General features: G+C 48.8%; 1 protein-coding gene across 2 annotated transcripts; it reads right to left on the bottom strand.

Moving 5' to 3' along the window:
• Positions 1-3,578: 3,578 nt before the first annotated feature.
• On the bottom strand, positions 3,579-13,532 carry LOC309328225 (uncharacterized protein). Of its 2 annotated transcripts, XM_081838286.1 has the most exons (10): positions 13,451-13,532; positions 12,434-12,627; positions 12,235-12,293; positions 7,589-7,892; positions 7,406-7,483; positions 6,822-6,876; positions 6,063-6,162; positions 5,792-5,865; positions 5,342-5,503; positions 3,628-3,726 (listed from the first exon to the last, which is right to left on the bottom strand). In XM_081838286.1, the coding sequence occupies exons 4-9, from the start codon at positions 7,770-7,772 to the stop codon at positions 5,365-5,367; spliced, it is 630 nt and encodes a 209-aa protein (XP_081694412.1). In that variant the 5' UTR covers positions 7,773-7,892; positions 12,235-12,293; positions 12,434-12,627; positions 13,451-13,532; the 3' UTR covers positions 3,628-3,726; positions 5,342-5,364. The 2 variants fall into 2 exon arrangements, with proteins under 2 accessions (XP_081694413.1, XP_081694412.1); XM_081838287.1 differs by lacking the exons at positions 5,342-5,503; positions 5,792-5,865; positions 13,451-13,532 and having other exon boundaries at positions 3,579-3,726; positions 12,434-12,895.
• Positions 13,533-14,623: the final 1,091 nt, after the last annotated feature.

A 14,623-nucleotide genomic window follows, 5' to 3' on the forward strand; every position in this document is an offset into this window, starting at 1 on the left:
GCAGTATATTTCTTGGAAGTTTAATATTGTGTGTTTGTGATACTGAAGTATTTGCTTTTAATTCTAAATAAAAGTTTATATTTTACTTTAAAAAAAAAAGGTAGCCCCACGTAGAGCACATTGCAGTAGTCCAAGCGGGAGATAACTAGAGCATGCACCACTCTGGCCCCTGGGGGCCGGGCCCCAAACTACGGCAGGGAGAGCCTGAGCGCTGGTGAGGGTGCCTGGCCAGCTGACCCAGGGAAGGAGGGTGGCAGAACAAGCACCCCTGCCATGCTGCCCATACCCACGTCACCACTGGCTGCCAAGGCTCACAGCTCCTGCCTGGGCACACGACGGCCTGACCCCTGGCTCGGAAGTAGTCGGGTGAGGGGTTGGGGCGAGACCAGCCTGTTCCCTCCCCCACCCCAGCCCTGTTTCGCCAAGACCTCCTGGCACATGTGGGATTCCCCATGGAATTTACTTACCACAACTTCCATGGCGGCCTCTCCTTCTTTCCGGAGCCACAGTAAACTCTGTGTGCGACCTGGCTTTGGACCTGGGAGACAGAAAGGAAAATAAAAACAGAGAAAGAGGTTACAGATGGGAAATGTCTGGAAATCCCAAAGCCTAAACGCAGAGACCCTGGCTTATGTCTTGCAGGAGGATTCAGGATTCACCCTGGACCTCAGCCTATCACGTTTGCCTGCCTGTGTCAAATTAAAGATTGTAAGCCCCTCGGGGCAGGAACCTCTTCTTTAAGGTCACACACAGTGATAGTGCAAAGAAATAATACAAAAGAAATATCACTAGGCTCCTGCCCCGTGCAAGCTGAAGCCCGCTAGAGGACTTTCGCTCAATACAAATCATGCAAATCCTACCATTTATTAATTTCTAGGGTTTAGAGGTGTCCCCTTCAAATCCAAAACACTATTTTGCCTGCATAGTTTTTACTGCTACTGCTGCTGTGAACCAATGCATGATAATAAATAAGGCTTATTTTTAAATTACTCAGGCTGCTGCCTGATTTTTTTCTGAACTGGGCTATGAAGAATAAGGCAACTTCCTTCATAGCTGGACTTCCTCCAAACAAGGCTTGGCAGCCTAACTCCTAAGCTTTTCGTTTTGCTGCCAAGAAGGGGATTTTAAAACTCTGTTCATCTCACATTTGTGGGTATCTGGAAGGACCAATTTCAACTAATGTACAGTGGTACCTCAGGTTAAGTACTTCATTCGTTCCAGAGGTCCGTACTTAACCTGAAACTGTTCTTTCAGGCACAACTGTCTTGCCAAGTCTCTCACCATCATCTGACAGGCATCCCTCCTGCAGGGCAATATAAGTCTTGCTTGCAAAGCAGCACTTTGTGACATAGGATGACAAACAGGGGCCAGGCTGCTGGGTTGTCAGGCAGCTCAGTTAAGAAGAATAAAACTGGGGGGGGGGGCAAAGTGTGCTGGGATGAGGCCCCTGTGGGTCAGGCCAGAGGGTGCTGTTGGGGTGTGTGGTTGTGCCTCCCCTTCTTCTGCATCTTGCTCCCCTGCCCGTTCCTTTAGCTGCTTGATAGAATCATAGCATGGCAGAGTTGGAGGGGACTCCAAGGGTCATCTAGTCCAACCCCCAGCAATGCCAGGATCCTGCCCACAGCCAGCCCTAGCTGGGCTCCAAACTCCAACCATCTTCTTACCAGCCAGATGCACTGACCCCTTGCAATTCTGTTTTGAGAGATACCTTTTCATCTCTTTTTTGATCTATTTGGTTTTTTTTTATATATAACTTCATCTTGTTTCTGCCTCTTCACTTTGACTTCCTGGACTGTTGTTTCTAAGTCTTTTATGTTTAATTGTCATTTGGTTTACTTGGTTAGAAAGTTCCATTATTAAATTCGAATTTTTTTCAATCTTCCCATATTTTCCATTTTCCCATCTAATATCCTGATATTTCCATCCAATATTGTCATTTTTTCACCTAGAATTTTTTCCATTCTTTCCATATAAGCAATAAGCTGCAATAAGTCCTTTCAAGTCCATGTTGCTTTCACTTTCTATAATTGAGACTCTTCGTTGGTGATTCAAGGCTGTCGCAAAACTGCTTGTTGGTTGGGCTTTCTTTGATCCCACTGGATTTCTGTCTCCTCCGTTCTTCCTTTTCAGTTGTCTCTCGGTGTTTTATAACTTCTAGGGAACTCCCCTAAAATAAATAATTATAAGTCCATTCCAGGGACGTGGGTGGCGCTGTGGGTTAAACCACAGAGCCTAGGACTTGCCGATCAGAAGGTCAGCGGTTCGAATCCCCGCGACGGGGTGAGCTCCCGTTGCTCAGTCCCTGCTCCTGCCAACCTAGCAGTTCGAAAGCACATCAGAGTGCAAGTAGATAAATAGGTACCACTCCGGTGGGAAGGTAAACGGCATTTCCGTGCGCTGCTCTGGTTCGCCAGAAGCGGCTTAGTCATGCTGGCCACATGACCTGGAAGCTGTACGCTGGCTCCCTTGGCCAATAAAGCGAGATGAGCGCCGCAACCCCAGAGTCGGCCACGACTGGACCTAATGGTCAGGGGTCCATTTACCTTTACCTAAGTCCATTCCCTTCTGGATTATTCGATATTTTCCACCCCTTCTTTCTAGGGTGGTATTAGAAAGGAGCTGAAGGAAAAAAGAGGAGGGAAACGCCTATTTCTGTGTTATATGTTCTCCCCTCTGTGTTTTAAAATTTCCTTAATATTATTCCTGTAGTTATATTTTTGCCCCCCAGATGGTGCTGTTCTTCAAGATGTTTATTTTCCTGTCAATGTCTATTCCAGTAACCTCTTTTTAAAGGGTCACACACAGTGATGGTGCAAACCAATAATACAAAATTAATCTCACTATGCTCCTGCCCTGTGTGAGATAAAGCCTGCTAGAAACCTTTCCATTGAAACCATAGCCTGTGTACCCACTATACATTTGGGGCTCATCCCCAGTTCCCAGTTGGGTTGTGCGCCCACCAAGCTCAGGTGTATTAACAGATTTACTCTTTGCTAGACCGGCCAGCCTGGTTTGCAAAAGTCAGCCCAGAGATTCCTTGTCCAGCACAGTCCTGCAGCTTCTCCTTTCATTGATATCCAAATTAATCAAAATCCTACCATCGATCAATTTCTAGTGTTTAGGATCTCCTGCAAATGTATAACAGTATTTTCCCTGCATAGTTTTTAATGCTACTTTTGTTGTGAGCAATGACAAACCTAGGCAGCATCTTAAAAAGCAGAGACGTCACCTTGCCAACAAAGGCCCTCCACCTGGTTCCCTGTAACTTGGCTTCTCGCAGCGAAGAAATCGCCAGAAGGCCCTTGGAGATGGACCTCAGTGTCCGGGCAGAACGATGAAGGTGGAGATGCTCCTTCAGGTATACTGGACCGAGGCTGTTTACGGCCTTTAAAGCTCAGCACCAACACTTTGAATTGTGCTGGGAAACGTAGCCCCCCTTTTGCATAACATTCTAATTCTGTTGAGATACATTGCAATTTTGTTCAGTCTGTGAGTGCCGAGGATGGAAAGCCCCACGCACAAACGCTGAACATCGATTTGTAGAAAACATGACTTGAAAAAAGAGACAAGGAACATACTTTCGTAACCCAAGAAAACGTTTATTGAAAATTATTTCAAACAAACAAACAAACAAACAAACAAACAAAAGAAACTGGTTCTAAGACTAAGCCTTGGTTTGGAAGGTGCCAGAACTTCAGCCTGCAGCGTGGCCACCTGGTTGTTTGGCTGAAAAGCAGGAGAAAAAGGACAATGGTCAAGGACAATGGGAGTTGTAGCCGAACATCGCCTGTAGGAGGGCCCCAAGTTCCCAAAGCCGAGCTTGGGTGTAACCTTTGACTCCTCCCTTTCCATGGAGGCACAGGTTGCAGCCACAGCAAAGGTGGCATTTTTCCATCTCTGCCGTATTAAGCAGTTGGTCCCTTACCTTTCTCGCCCTGATCTGGCCACAGTGATCTATGCGACAGTCACCTCCAGGCTTGATTATTGCAACTCGCTCTATGTGGGGCTGCCCTTGAAGCTGACCCAGAAACTCCAGCGGGTGCAGAATGCCACGGCGGGGCTCCTTATGGGATCCTTGCTGTGGGAGCACATTCATCCAGTGCTTTACCAGCTGCACTGGCTCCTGGTGGAGTACAGGGTCAGATTTAAGGTGCTGGTTTTGACCTTTAAAGCCCTATGCGGCCTAGGACCCTTGTACCTACAGGACTGCCTCTCTTTGTATGTCCCACGGAGGACCTTAAGGCCCACAAATAACAACACTTTGGAGGTCCCAAGCCGCAAGGTGGTTAGATTGGTCTCAGCTAGGGCCAGGGCCTTTTCAGTACTGGCCCCAACTTTGTGGAACGCTCTGTCTCAAGACACTAGGGACCTGCGGGACTTGACATCTTTCCGCAGGGCCTGCAAGACAGAGCTGTTCTGCCTGGCCTTTGGTTTGGACTCAGTCTGACCCTTATGTTTCCCTCCCCTTATGGTTTTGATATATGGGCTACTTTTAAAATGAGGCTGCATTTTAAATTGCATTTTAACCTGTATTTTAAATTGTTCCCCCCCCCCCATTATGTTTCTACTGTAATTTTACTGGTGTTAGCAGCCCTGAGTCCAGCTCTAGCCAGGGAGGGTGGGGTATAAATAAAATTTATTATTATTGTTGTTGTTGTTGTGGTTGTCAGCCTTTTTTTCAGAAATGCCTCTATGGAATGAACACGTACACTCAACTTGTAGGGTGTTCTCCTCGCCCCATGCAAATTTTCTATTCCCCTTTACTGCCTGAGATCAAGGTGTCACCACCGCCTAGAAAATTTTGGTGCAGCAGATCTCCCCATGGTGCTGCAGACTCTTCGGGTCCATAGCCCTCCCAGTCAAGCAGGGAATGAGGTGGAGCAGGTGTTACGGCCTTTTTCTTGGCGACAGCATAACTCCTAAGGTGGATGTATTGGTAATAATTCTCCCCACCCCACGCAACTCTTCCTTTGTCTTAAAGGTAAAGGGAGCCCTGGCCATTAGGTCCAGTTGTGGCTGACTTTGGGGTTGTGGCGCTCATCTCGCTTTAGTGGCCGAGGGAGCCGGCGTACAGCTTCCGGGTCATGTGGCCAGCATAACTAAGCCGCTTCCGGCGAACCAGAGCAGCACACGGAAACGCCGTTTACCTTCCCGCCGGAGTGGTACCTATTTATCTACTTGCACTTTGACGTGCTTTCAAACTGCTAGGTTGGCAGGAGCAGGGACTGAGCAACGGGAGCTTACCCCGTTGCGGGGATTCGAACTGCCGACCTTCTGATTGGCAAGCCCTAGGCTCTGTGGTTTAGACCACAGCGCCACCCGTGTTGCTTCCTCCTCTTACCTGTTCTTTTTACATGAGTGGCTTCAGCAGGAGGCTCCGGCACACATCTCAACCCTCTTCCCTTTGCGACGAAAACCGGAAGTCCGCCTTGGTCTTCTGTATGTGCCTGACTCAGGGCCTTTTTTCTTTTGGCAGCAGCCACAGTGGTGCATATAGGAGATCCTGGAAGAAAGAAGGTATTCTTGAAGCATAGGAGAACTCTAAACTAAGGGCTGGTTCGAGGGAAGAATCCCATACTATGTGAATGGGCTGCCACAGACTGAACGCCAGGGACAGAACATCACCTGGGACACGTTCAGCTGTCACACCCACCCCAGGGACTTAAAGCAGATCCCACTGCGGAGCTCACAAGAGCCGCCTTTTTGTAGGAATAATCTCACAGGCCCTTAGTCTGATCCAGCAGGGCATTCTGAGGTGTTATGAAACACCTCCTTCCACCTGCCCCTGTACCTGCGACTCATCTGTCCTTTTCCTGGGCTCCATTCCCTTCCGGGAGGTGGTTCCCAGGCTGCTGCTTTCTCTCGCTGCAAAGCAAATGAAGATATCAGCAGGCATGAGGGCAAGGGACATGGAAGGGATTCAAAAGCAAGGCTACACAGAAGTGTGCATGCACACAAAAGCTTATACCAAGAACAAACTTAGTTGGTCTCTAAGGTGCTACTGGACAATTTTTTTAAAAAAATCAAAATATATTTTGACTGCATCAGACCAACACAGCGACCTGAATCACACCTATATATGCAAAGTAGAGGGAAAACACCCCAAATCCTGCCTTCATTTCCTCTCTTATTGATCCGCCCCAGGCATCACTCAAAGCCTTCCTGCAAATTAGAAAACAAACAATACATAGCCATCAGTAAACATAGGAAAAAACAGGAATCTGCCTCAGTCCTTTTGTATACACTGCCTACAACATGACAATCTAAGTTTCGTCAAATGCACTTTGTACGGTGTTCCATTTCTCTAAAGGAACCAGACTATATTAAAGGGAATTTCCACTTTTAACACCACCCACCTGGGAGTCTGGCTGAAAAGCAGGAGAAAAAGGACAATGGTCAAGGACCATGGGAGTTGTAGTCCAGCATCACCTATAGGAGGGCCCCAGTTACTAAACCCGTCCTATCAGTGTCCAACTTTTCCCAGAAACGCATCCACAGCATGAATACGTACGCTCAACTTCATTGGTAGGCAAACTAAGGCCTGGGGGCCGGATCCGGCCCAATTGCCTTCTCAATCTGGCTCGCGGACAGTCTGGGAATCAGCGTGTTTTTACATGAGTAGAATGTGTCCTTTTATTTAAAATGCATCTCTGGGTTATTTGTGGGGCATAGGAATTCGTTCATTATTATTATTTTTCAAAATATAGTCTGCCCCCCCCCCAGAAGGTCTGAGGGACAGTGGACTGGCCCCCTGCTGAAAAAGCTTGCTGACCCCTGTAGGGTGTTCTCCCCATCCCATGCAAAACTCCCCTTCCTCTTACCTGTTCTTTTTGTGGGAGGCTATGGCAGCAGCCACAGCGGTCCACAAAGGAGATCCTGCATGAAAGAAGGGATCTTTGAAGCAAGGGAGAACTCGACGCTAAGGGCTGCTTTGAGGGAAGAATCCCTGAACATGTGAATGGTCCTTCACAGACCGAATGCCAGGGACAGAACATCCCCTCAGACGCCCATCCAGCTCTCACACCCACCCCAGGAACTGAATGCAGATCCCACTGTGGAGCTCACAAGAGCCGCCTTTTGGCAGGAACCATCAGATGACCAGGAGATGCAGCAGAAGAGCATCGCTGACTGCATGCTTTAAAAGAGGATGAGGCAACTGAACGGAGGGGGGGGGGGTCAAAGACTACTAGTCCTGATGGAGACAACAATGCTTCATAAAAGCCGTTGAAGGAAGTCCCAAGTGAGCAGAGGGCTCTTGGGCTCGGATCCTGTTTGTGGCTTTTCCAGTGGCATCTGGGTGGCCCCTGGGAGAAGAGGAGGCTGGACCAGGTGAGCCCTTGGCCTGATCCTGCAGGCCCTTCTTGTATGTTTCCTAAGGCCCCCCTCCTTCCCCTTGTCCCATTACCTCTGATGTGAGAGGCCTTCGTCTGGGCTCCAGTCCCTCCCAGGATGTGGGCAGCTCCCAGGCTGAGTCTTTCCCTCTCTGCAAAACAAATGGAGACCTCAGCCGGCGCCTGGCTCCCAGCCCCGCTAGCCCCAGTCTGGGGCAGGAGGGTGGGGGACCTGGGAAGGGGGCATTTCCTCCTACCTGATCTTACCAGCTCTTCCCACTTGGCCTCTGTATGGGTGTCTCGGCTCTGTCCCGGCCGGCCTAGCTCAGAAGCAGCAGCCGAAGTCTCATCTTTCTCAGAAATGAGCAGAGATGCTGTTCCCAGCATGAGAAGAAACTTTGGCTGCTGCTTCTGCGCCAGACAGGACTGAGACTGAGCCATGCCCACAGAGAAGGGGCAGTGGGGAAGAGGCGCGAGGGATGGCAACCAGGAACCACAGGGATGTCCTCTGGTCCTTTATCCCGGGAGCTGGAGTTGGAGCCTCATCCCGGAGTCATGACTCTGGAAGAAGCAGGATATCGTATGGGCTCTCATGTGAACAGGCTCTCACTGTCAGCAGATTCCCCAATTATCGCCCTGTCACACCATGCTGCTGTGCAAATTTGCAGGGCATAAAACCACTGACTTTTGTAATCTTCGCAGTTGTACTCTGGTCAAGGACAATGGGACTTGTCCCCCAGTGTAAGCTTTTTCCCCCCAGAAATGCCCCCACAGCATGAACATGTACGCTCAACTGGTAGGGTGTTCTCCCCGCTTCATGCAAATTTTCCCTTCCTCTTACCTGTTCTATTTACATGGTGGTTTGGGCAGCAGCCACAGCAGTGCAGACAGGAGATCCTGCAAGAAAGAAGGTGTCCTTGAAGCAGGGGAGAACTCGACGCTAAGGGCTGCTTCGAGAGAGGAATCCCTGAACATGTGAATGGGCTGTCACAGACCGAACACCAGGGACAGAACGTCCCCTCAGATGCCCATCCAGCTGTCCCACCCACCCCAGGGACTTAAAGCAGATCCCACTGCGGAGCTCACAAGAGCTGCCTTTTGGCAGGAAGCATCAGATGACCAGGAGATGCAGCTGAAGAGCATCTCTGACTTAAAAGAGGATTAGGCTTTAAAAGAGGATTAGGCGATTGAATGGAGCAGGGGGCGGTCAAAGACTACTAGTCCTGATGGAGGAAAGAATGCTTCAGAAAAGCCGTTGCAGGAAGTCCCAGGTGGGCAGAAGGCTCTTGGGCTCGGATCCTGTTTGTGGCTTTCTCAGTGGCATCTGGGTGGCCCCTGGCAGAAGAGGAGACTGGACCAGGTGAGCCCTTGGCCTGATCCTGTAGGCCCTTCTAGTGTGTTTCTTAAGGCCACCCTCCTCCCAGTGGCGGCGGAAGGGGGAGTGGGGGGGCAGTCTGCCCCCAGGTGCCATCTCTGGGGGGGGGGTGACAAGAAGGCACTCCGCAGGGGCCTCATTCTGCAACCCCCAGGCATGGCAACGTGAGCCACCACCATTGCGCCGTCACAGCTGTGTGTGGAAGATCCGTGCCACCGCCGCTGCAGCCGCGAGTGGAGGATCTCTGCTGCCGCTGCTGCCACTGCGAGCGCAGGACCACTCCACTGCCGCTGCAGCCGTGATTGGAGAATCCTGCTGCCGTCTGTATGGCGCTTGAGCGGTTATGTCGGCAAACCGCCCGGTGCCATTATGTACGGTGCAAGCGTGTGCTCCATACACAGTGGCGCCGTGCATCCACCGTACGTAGCGGTGCCACCCATGTGCTGCTGGGCAGTTTGTCCTGCCCCCAACACCGGGTGGCGGTTAGCCTTCCTTCGCCCCTGCCCCCTCCTTCCCCCATTCCATTACTTCTGAGGCAACAGTCCTTCATCTGGGCTCCAGTCCCTCCCAGGATGCAATGGCTTCCAGGCTGAATCTTTCCCTGAATGGAGACATCAGCAGGCGTCTGGCTCCCAGCCATGCTAACTCCAGTCTGAGGCAGGAGGCTGGGGGATCTGGTAAGGGGGCATTTCCTCCTACCTTATCCTACAAGCTTTCCCCACTTGGCCTTCTGTATGAGTGTCTCATCTCTGCCCCGTATTTACACAAACTATCAAATGTGGTGACAGTAATAATAATACAACAAAACCACAAACTGGCTTATAAGTATAAAACCAAGTTAACTAGAATAATAGCTAGAATAGATATAAACTTGTAACCATTCAAACAACAAAAATACTAAGGTGCCATGTGCAAGACAAAGCCTGGAGATACTGTAAACATGGAGTGGATAAATGTACAACTCTATCTTAACAAGTTACATGTGCCGTAAACGCTATACAGACTGGATAAACGAACCATTCAACAAGTAGCATAAGTCCAGTCACAAAACGGCAACCCCGTGTTGCCACAACGGTAAGGGTAGCACACTGGAGAATATGAAATCACGGGAAACCTGCAATATATCTGGAGAACAGGTCTCCTTTGGCTCACTGCATTATTCTCACCAGGGTGGTGGCTTTGATTTGCCTTCCCGTGACTGATCCATGCATACAGCTTTGTGTTTCCAACTCAAGACCCGTTGACGAATATCTCATCCAGTTCAATCTTCGAAAAACTGCTTTGAAAAACTGCTTCATATTTCAGTATGTTTGTTGTCTGAATGGTTATAAGTCTATTCTAGCTATTATTCTAGTAAATTTGGTTTTATACTTATAGGCCAGTTTGTGGTGGTGTTGTTTTGTTGTATTATCATCTCTGACCAGGCCAGCCTAGCTCAGAAGCAGCAGCCAAAGTCTTCTCTTTCTCAGAAATTAGCTGAGCAGCAGTCTTAATCAGAGGAAGCTTTGGCTGTTGCTTCTGCACCAAAGATCTGGCAGCCAAAGGCCGAGAAGGAGCCATGCCCACACAGAGAAGGGGTGCTGGAGAAGAGGCGTGAGGAGCAAGCTGTTTCTGCATGCCTTCCAACACTAAAATACAATAACCTATTAAACATTAGAAGCTTCCCTAAGCAGGGCTGCCTTCAGATGTCTTCTAAAAGTTTGGTAGTTATTTTTCTCTTTGACATCTGGTGGGAGGGCATTCCACAGGGCAAGTGCCACTACGAAGAAGGCCTTCTGCCTGGTTCCCTGTAACTTGGCTTCTCGTAGTGAGGGATCCGCCAGAAGGCCCTCGGCGCTAGACCTCAGTGTCTGGGCAGGTGGAGCTGGTAAACAGCTGCCCTGGACACAGAATTGACCTGTGCCTCCATGGACAGCTGCAAGTCCAGAATGACTCCCAGGCTGCGCACCTGGTCCTTCAGGGGCACAGTTGCCCCATTCAGGACCAGGGAGTCTTCCACACCTGCCTGCCTCCTGTCCCCCAGAAACAGTACTTCTGTCTTGTCAGGATTCGACCTCAATCTGTTAGCCACCATCCATCCTCCAACCGCCTCCAGACACTCACACCGGACCTTCACCGCCTTCATTGGTTTCAATTTGAAAAAGAGGTAGAGCTGGGTGTCATCTGCATACTGATGAACACCCAGCCCAAACCCCCTGATGATCTCTCCCAGTGGCTGCATGTAGATGTTGAAAAGCATGGAGGAGAGGACAGAACCCTGAGGTATCCCACAAGTGAGAGCCCAGGGGTCTGAACACTCATCCCCCACCACCACTTTCTGAACACGGCCCAGGAGGAAGGAGCGGAACCACTGTATGACAGTGCCCCCAGCTCCCAGCCCCTCTGGACGGTCCAGAATGCTTCTGAAAAGCACTTCCTGGAAGCTGTTGTAAACAAAAATAGCCCTTTTCCCTTATGGGGTATCCAAGAGCCCACACAGAGTCCTTACATCGGTTCCCTATTGGTAGGAGAAAATAACAGAGGCCAGTCAGAGAATATTGAGAAGCAAAGCAGCTAGCAAGCTTGATCTTTGTTGATCTGTTGCAACAGGGTGCTCCCCTCACCAGCAGGAAAGGAGGAGGACCCAGAAAAATGGTGTGCAAGGCCTTATAAAGACTTTTGAAATTGCCACCCTGTAGATCAAGACCACCCCCAGAAACATCATACATACATCACAGAAGGGGTGTAACCTAAGACCACCCCTCAGATACATCACACCTACATCACAGAAATTTAAATGTTGTTTTTCTCTTGTCCTTGTTTATCTCCTGTCTGGCAGGTTACTTGATTGGATTTCCTGGGGAGCCTGGCCAGTCTTTTGTAATGATAAATACTTAGTTCCTGGGCCAGTCACAGGCTCACACCCTATTCAAACACAGACAGGATTTGTGAAGGAAAAGACAATGGGGAGGCTTTTCCATTTTGACCTTGCAGAGAAAAGATTTGGTCAGTTTAGGAATCAAAATGGTTCCAGGTTGGCCTTCCTGTGCTGATCTATGTATGTGCTTGGTTGGTACACTTACGAACATTACCATATATCTAAGACCATAAAATTCCTATTACAGTGGTGCCCCGCAAGACGAACGCCTCGCAAGATGGAAAACCCGCTAGACAAAAGGGTTTTCCGTTTTGGAGGCGCTTCGCAAAACGAATTTCCCTATGGGCTTGCTTCGCAAGACGAAAATGTATTGCGAGTTCCTGCGGGTTTTTTCCCTTCCCGCCCTTTTTCTAAGCCGCTAAGCCGCTTATCAACTGATCCGATAAGCCGCTAAGCTGCTAAAAGCCGCTAAGCCACTAATAGCGCTAATCCGCTAAGCCGTCAATGGGCTTGCTTCGTAAGACGAAAAAACCGCTAGACGAAGAGAATCGCGGAACGGATTATTTTCGTCTTGCGAGGCACCACTGTACAAAGCCACAGGTAGGGAGAGTGTTCCTACGAACCCCAAAAGGTATTTCAGAAGGACACCTTCCTTCCCTCTGCCCCAGTACCTGAGGGTCCTCACGTCTCTCCAGGGATTTCACCAGAACAAAGGGGAAAGGCTCCCTCACTGCAAAGAAAATGGAGACATTAGTAGGCGCCTGGCTCCCAGCCATGCTAGCACCAGGCTGGCACATTTGGGGGGGGGGGACACACACAGGAAGGAAGCATTCCTATAATATGGGGCAGTCAATTGGCATTTCCACCTACCTGAACTGTGAGCCTTTCCCCCCTTGTTCTGGCCTGCCTCTCTCCTAAGGAAGATGCAATCTCTTGCTGGAAGCCACTGGTGGGGAGAGTGTTCCTATGAATCTCAAATGTTTCAGAAGGACGCCTTGCTTACAAAACAACACTTTGTGACATCAGCTTGGAAACAGAGGCCGGGCTGCTGGGCTGTCAGGCAGCTGCATTAAGAAAAATAAAATCAGGGGGGTCAAAGTGGGCTGGGATGGGGCCACCGTGGGTCAGGCCAGAGGGTGCCGTTGGGGTGTGTGGTTGTGCCTCCCCTGTTTCTGCATCTTGCTCCCCCGCCCCTTCCTTTGGCCGCTTGATGGTAGAGTTGGAAGGGATGCCAAGGGTCATCTAGTCCAACCCCCGGCAATGCCAGGATCCTGCCCACAGCCAGCCCTGGCTGGGCTCCAAACTCCGACCATCTTCTTCCCAGCCAGATGCACTGACCCCTTGCAGTTCTGCATGGGGTGGAGAAAGGGGAGAGAGAAACGTTTTGCACTCTCTCTCTCTCTCTCTCTCTCTCTCTCAGGACATGGATATGAGAGCCACAAAATGCAGCCCTTTCTTAACATATTACAGCTGTAATATGTTAAGATATAAAGTTAATGATGAGAAATGAAAGAGGGTAAGGATTTGCTGAATTTGATTATGTAAATGGGAATACAAAAAGGGGAGGTGCGAGGAGGTCAAAGAAACAAGCTAATGAGTTTTAAAGTTTAAAAAAATGGATTTTCTCTTTTTTTCTTTCTATCTTGTTTTTTGTACTGCGTATTTTTGTACTGTGTATTTTTGTTTTTCTTTTTTTTCTTTTTGTTGTTGTTGTTGTATTGTGTTCTTGTGTACTTATGATTTAGTAAAACCTTAATAAATATTTATTAAAAAAAACAAAACAAAATGCAGCCCTTTAAATACCTCCAAGGGCTGTGACAGGTTTTGAATAAACATCCACAAACGTTTTATTGATAATCATCAGCCAAATAGTTTGAGGAGCTATACCGCTTTGTAACATGCAGAAAACAGCAGTCTCAGAGAAAGCAAAGACTGGAACTGAGGGAAGTCGGTGGGGGGGTAGGTTTTGTGTGGGAGGAGGAAGGAGAAATGGGGGAAAAACAAGGATGATGTGTTTTTGGATAATATGTTTTGTTTTAATTTTGAACAAAAAAACTTATATAAAAAAAGAATGTAATAGGGTTAGTAGTATTAGAATTACTATGGGGATGTCAAGGAGGGAGGGAGGGGGAAAGGGAGAGTGTGGAATTCTGGGGGTGAGTGGTGATTGGATGAGGATTTGAAAGGGAGTTTGAATGCGAGGCAGTTGAGAGGCAGTTGAGAGCGTGGGTTCTGGAGGGGGTGGTTGGGCAAATATCTATTCAGTTTAGGATCAGAGGTCTAGTCATGATTTTTGTAATAAAGCAGCATATAAGATTAATAATAATAATAATTTTTATTTATACCCCGCCCTCCCCAGCCAAGGCCGGGCTAAGGGCTGCTAACAAGCAATAATAAAAACAAGTTGAATGAATACAACTTAAAACTTAAAAACAAGATTAAAATACAACATTAAAATATTGAAACATTAAAATATTAAAATGCAGGAGAACAGGAAAAAGAAAGAGAGGGAGGGCATCAAATTGGCTCCAAGCCAAAGGCCAGGCAGAACAACTCTGTCTTACAGAGAAAGAGAATTTGAGGCCATAAGCTCATCCAACAATCATTTAGTGAATCATCCAAACAATCTCCTTTAGTGAGGGCGTAGTACCTAGGTTCTGTACCAAACATTGATTCCCCCCCCCTTTTTTCTAGGGAGGATGTGGGTGGGGAGAATTCTGGGATTCAACTCCACAGAAGTATTCCCAACCAGGGTGGACATTGGGCTCTGAAATGTCAATGGCGCCCTGTGAAATGCTAAAGTTTGGCACCCCTCCCTCTTGTTCTTCAGCGTGGTTTTGGCCCCCTCTGCAGCATGGTGCCCAATGTGAGCACACTGGTCCTGCCATCCTAAAACTGCCCTGGCCCAACCTTGGGATGTGGTGTTGGCATGGGAGAGAATCACACCCTTTGTCCTGCCCAGGGGGACCAAAGAGAAACCCTCCCCATAAAACTATAGGAATACCTAAATCAGGCCTTCCTCCTCCAGCCGGCAAGAGGACTCGGAAACCCTTCCCCTGC

Source organism: Podarcis erhardii, assembly GCF_964252035.2.
Source record: "Podarcis erhardii genome assembly, chromosome: 13".
NCBI lineage: Eukaryota > Metazoa > Chordata > Lepidosauria > Squamata > Lacertidae > Podarcis > Podarcis erhardii.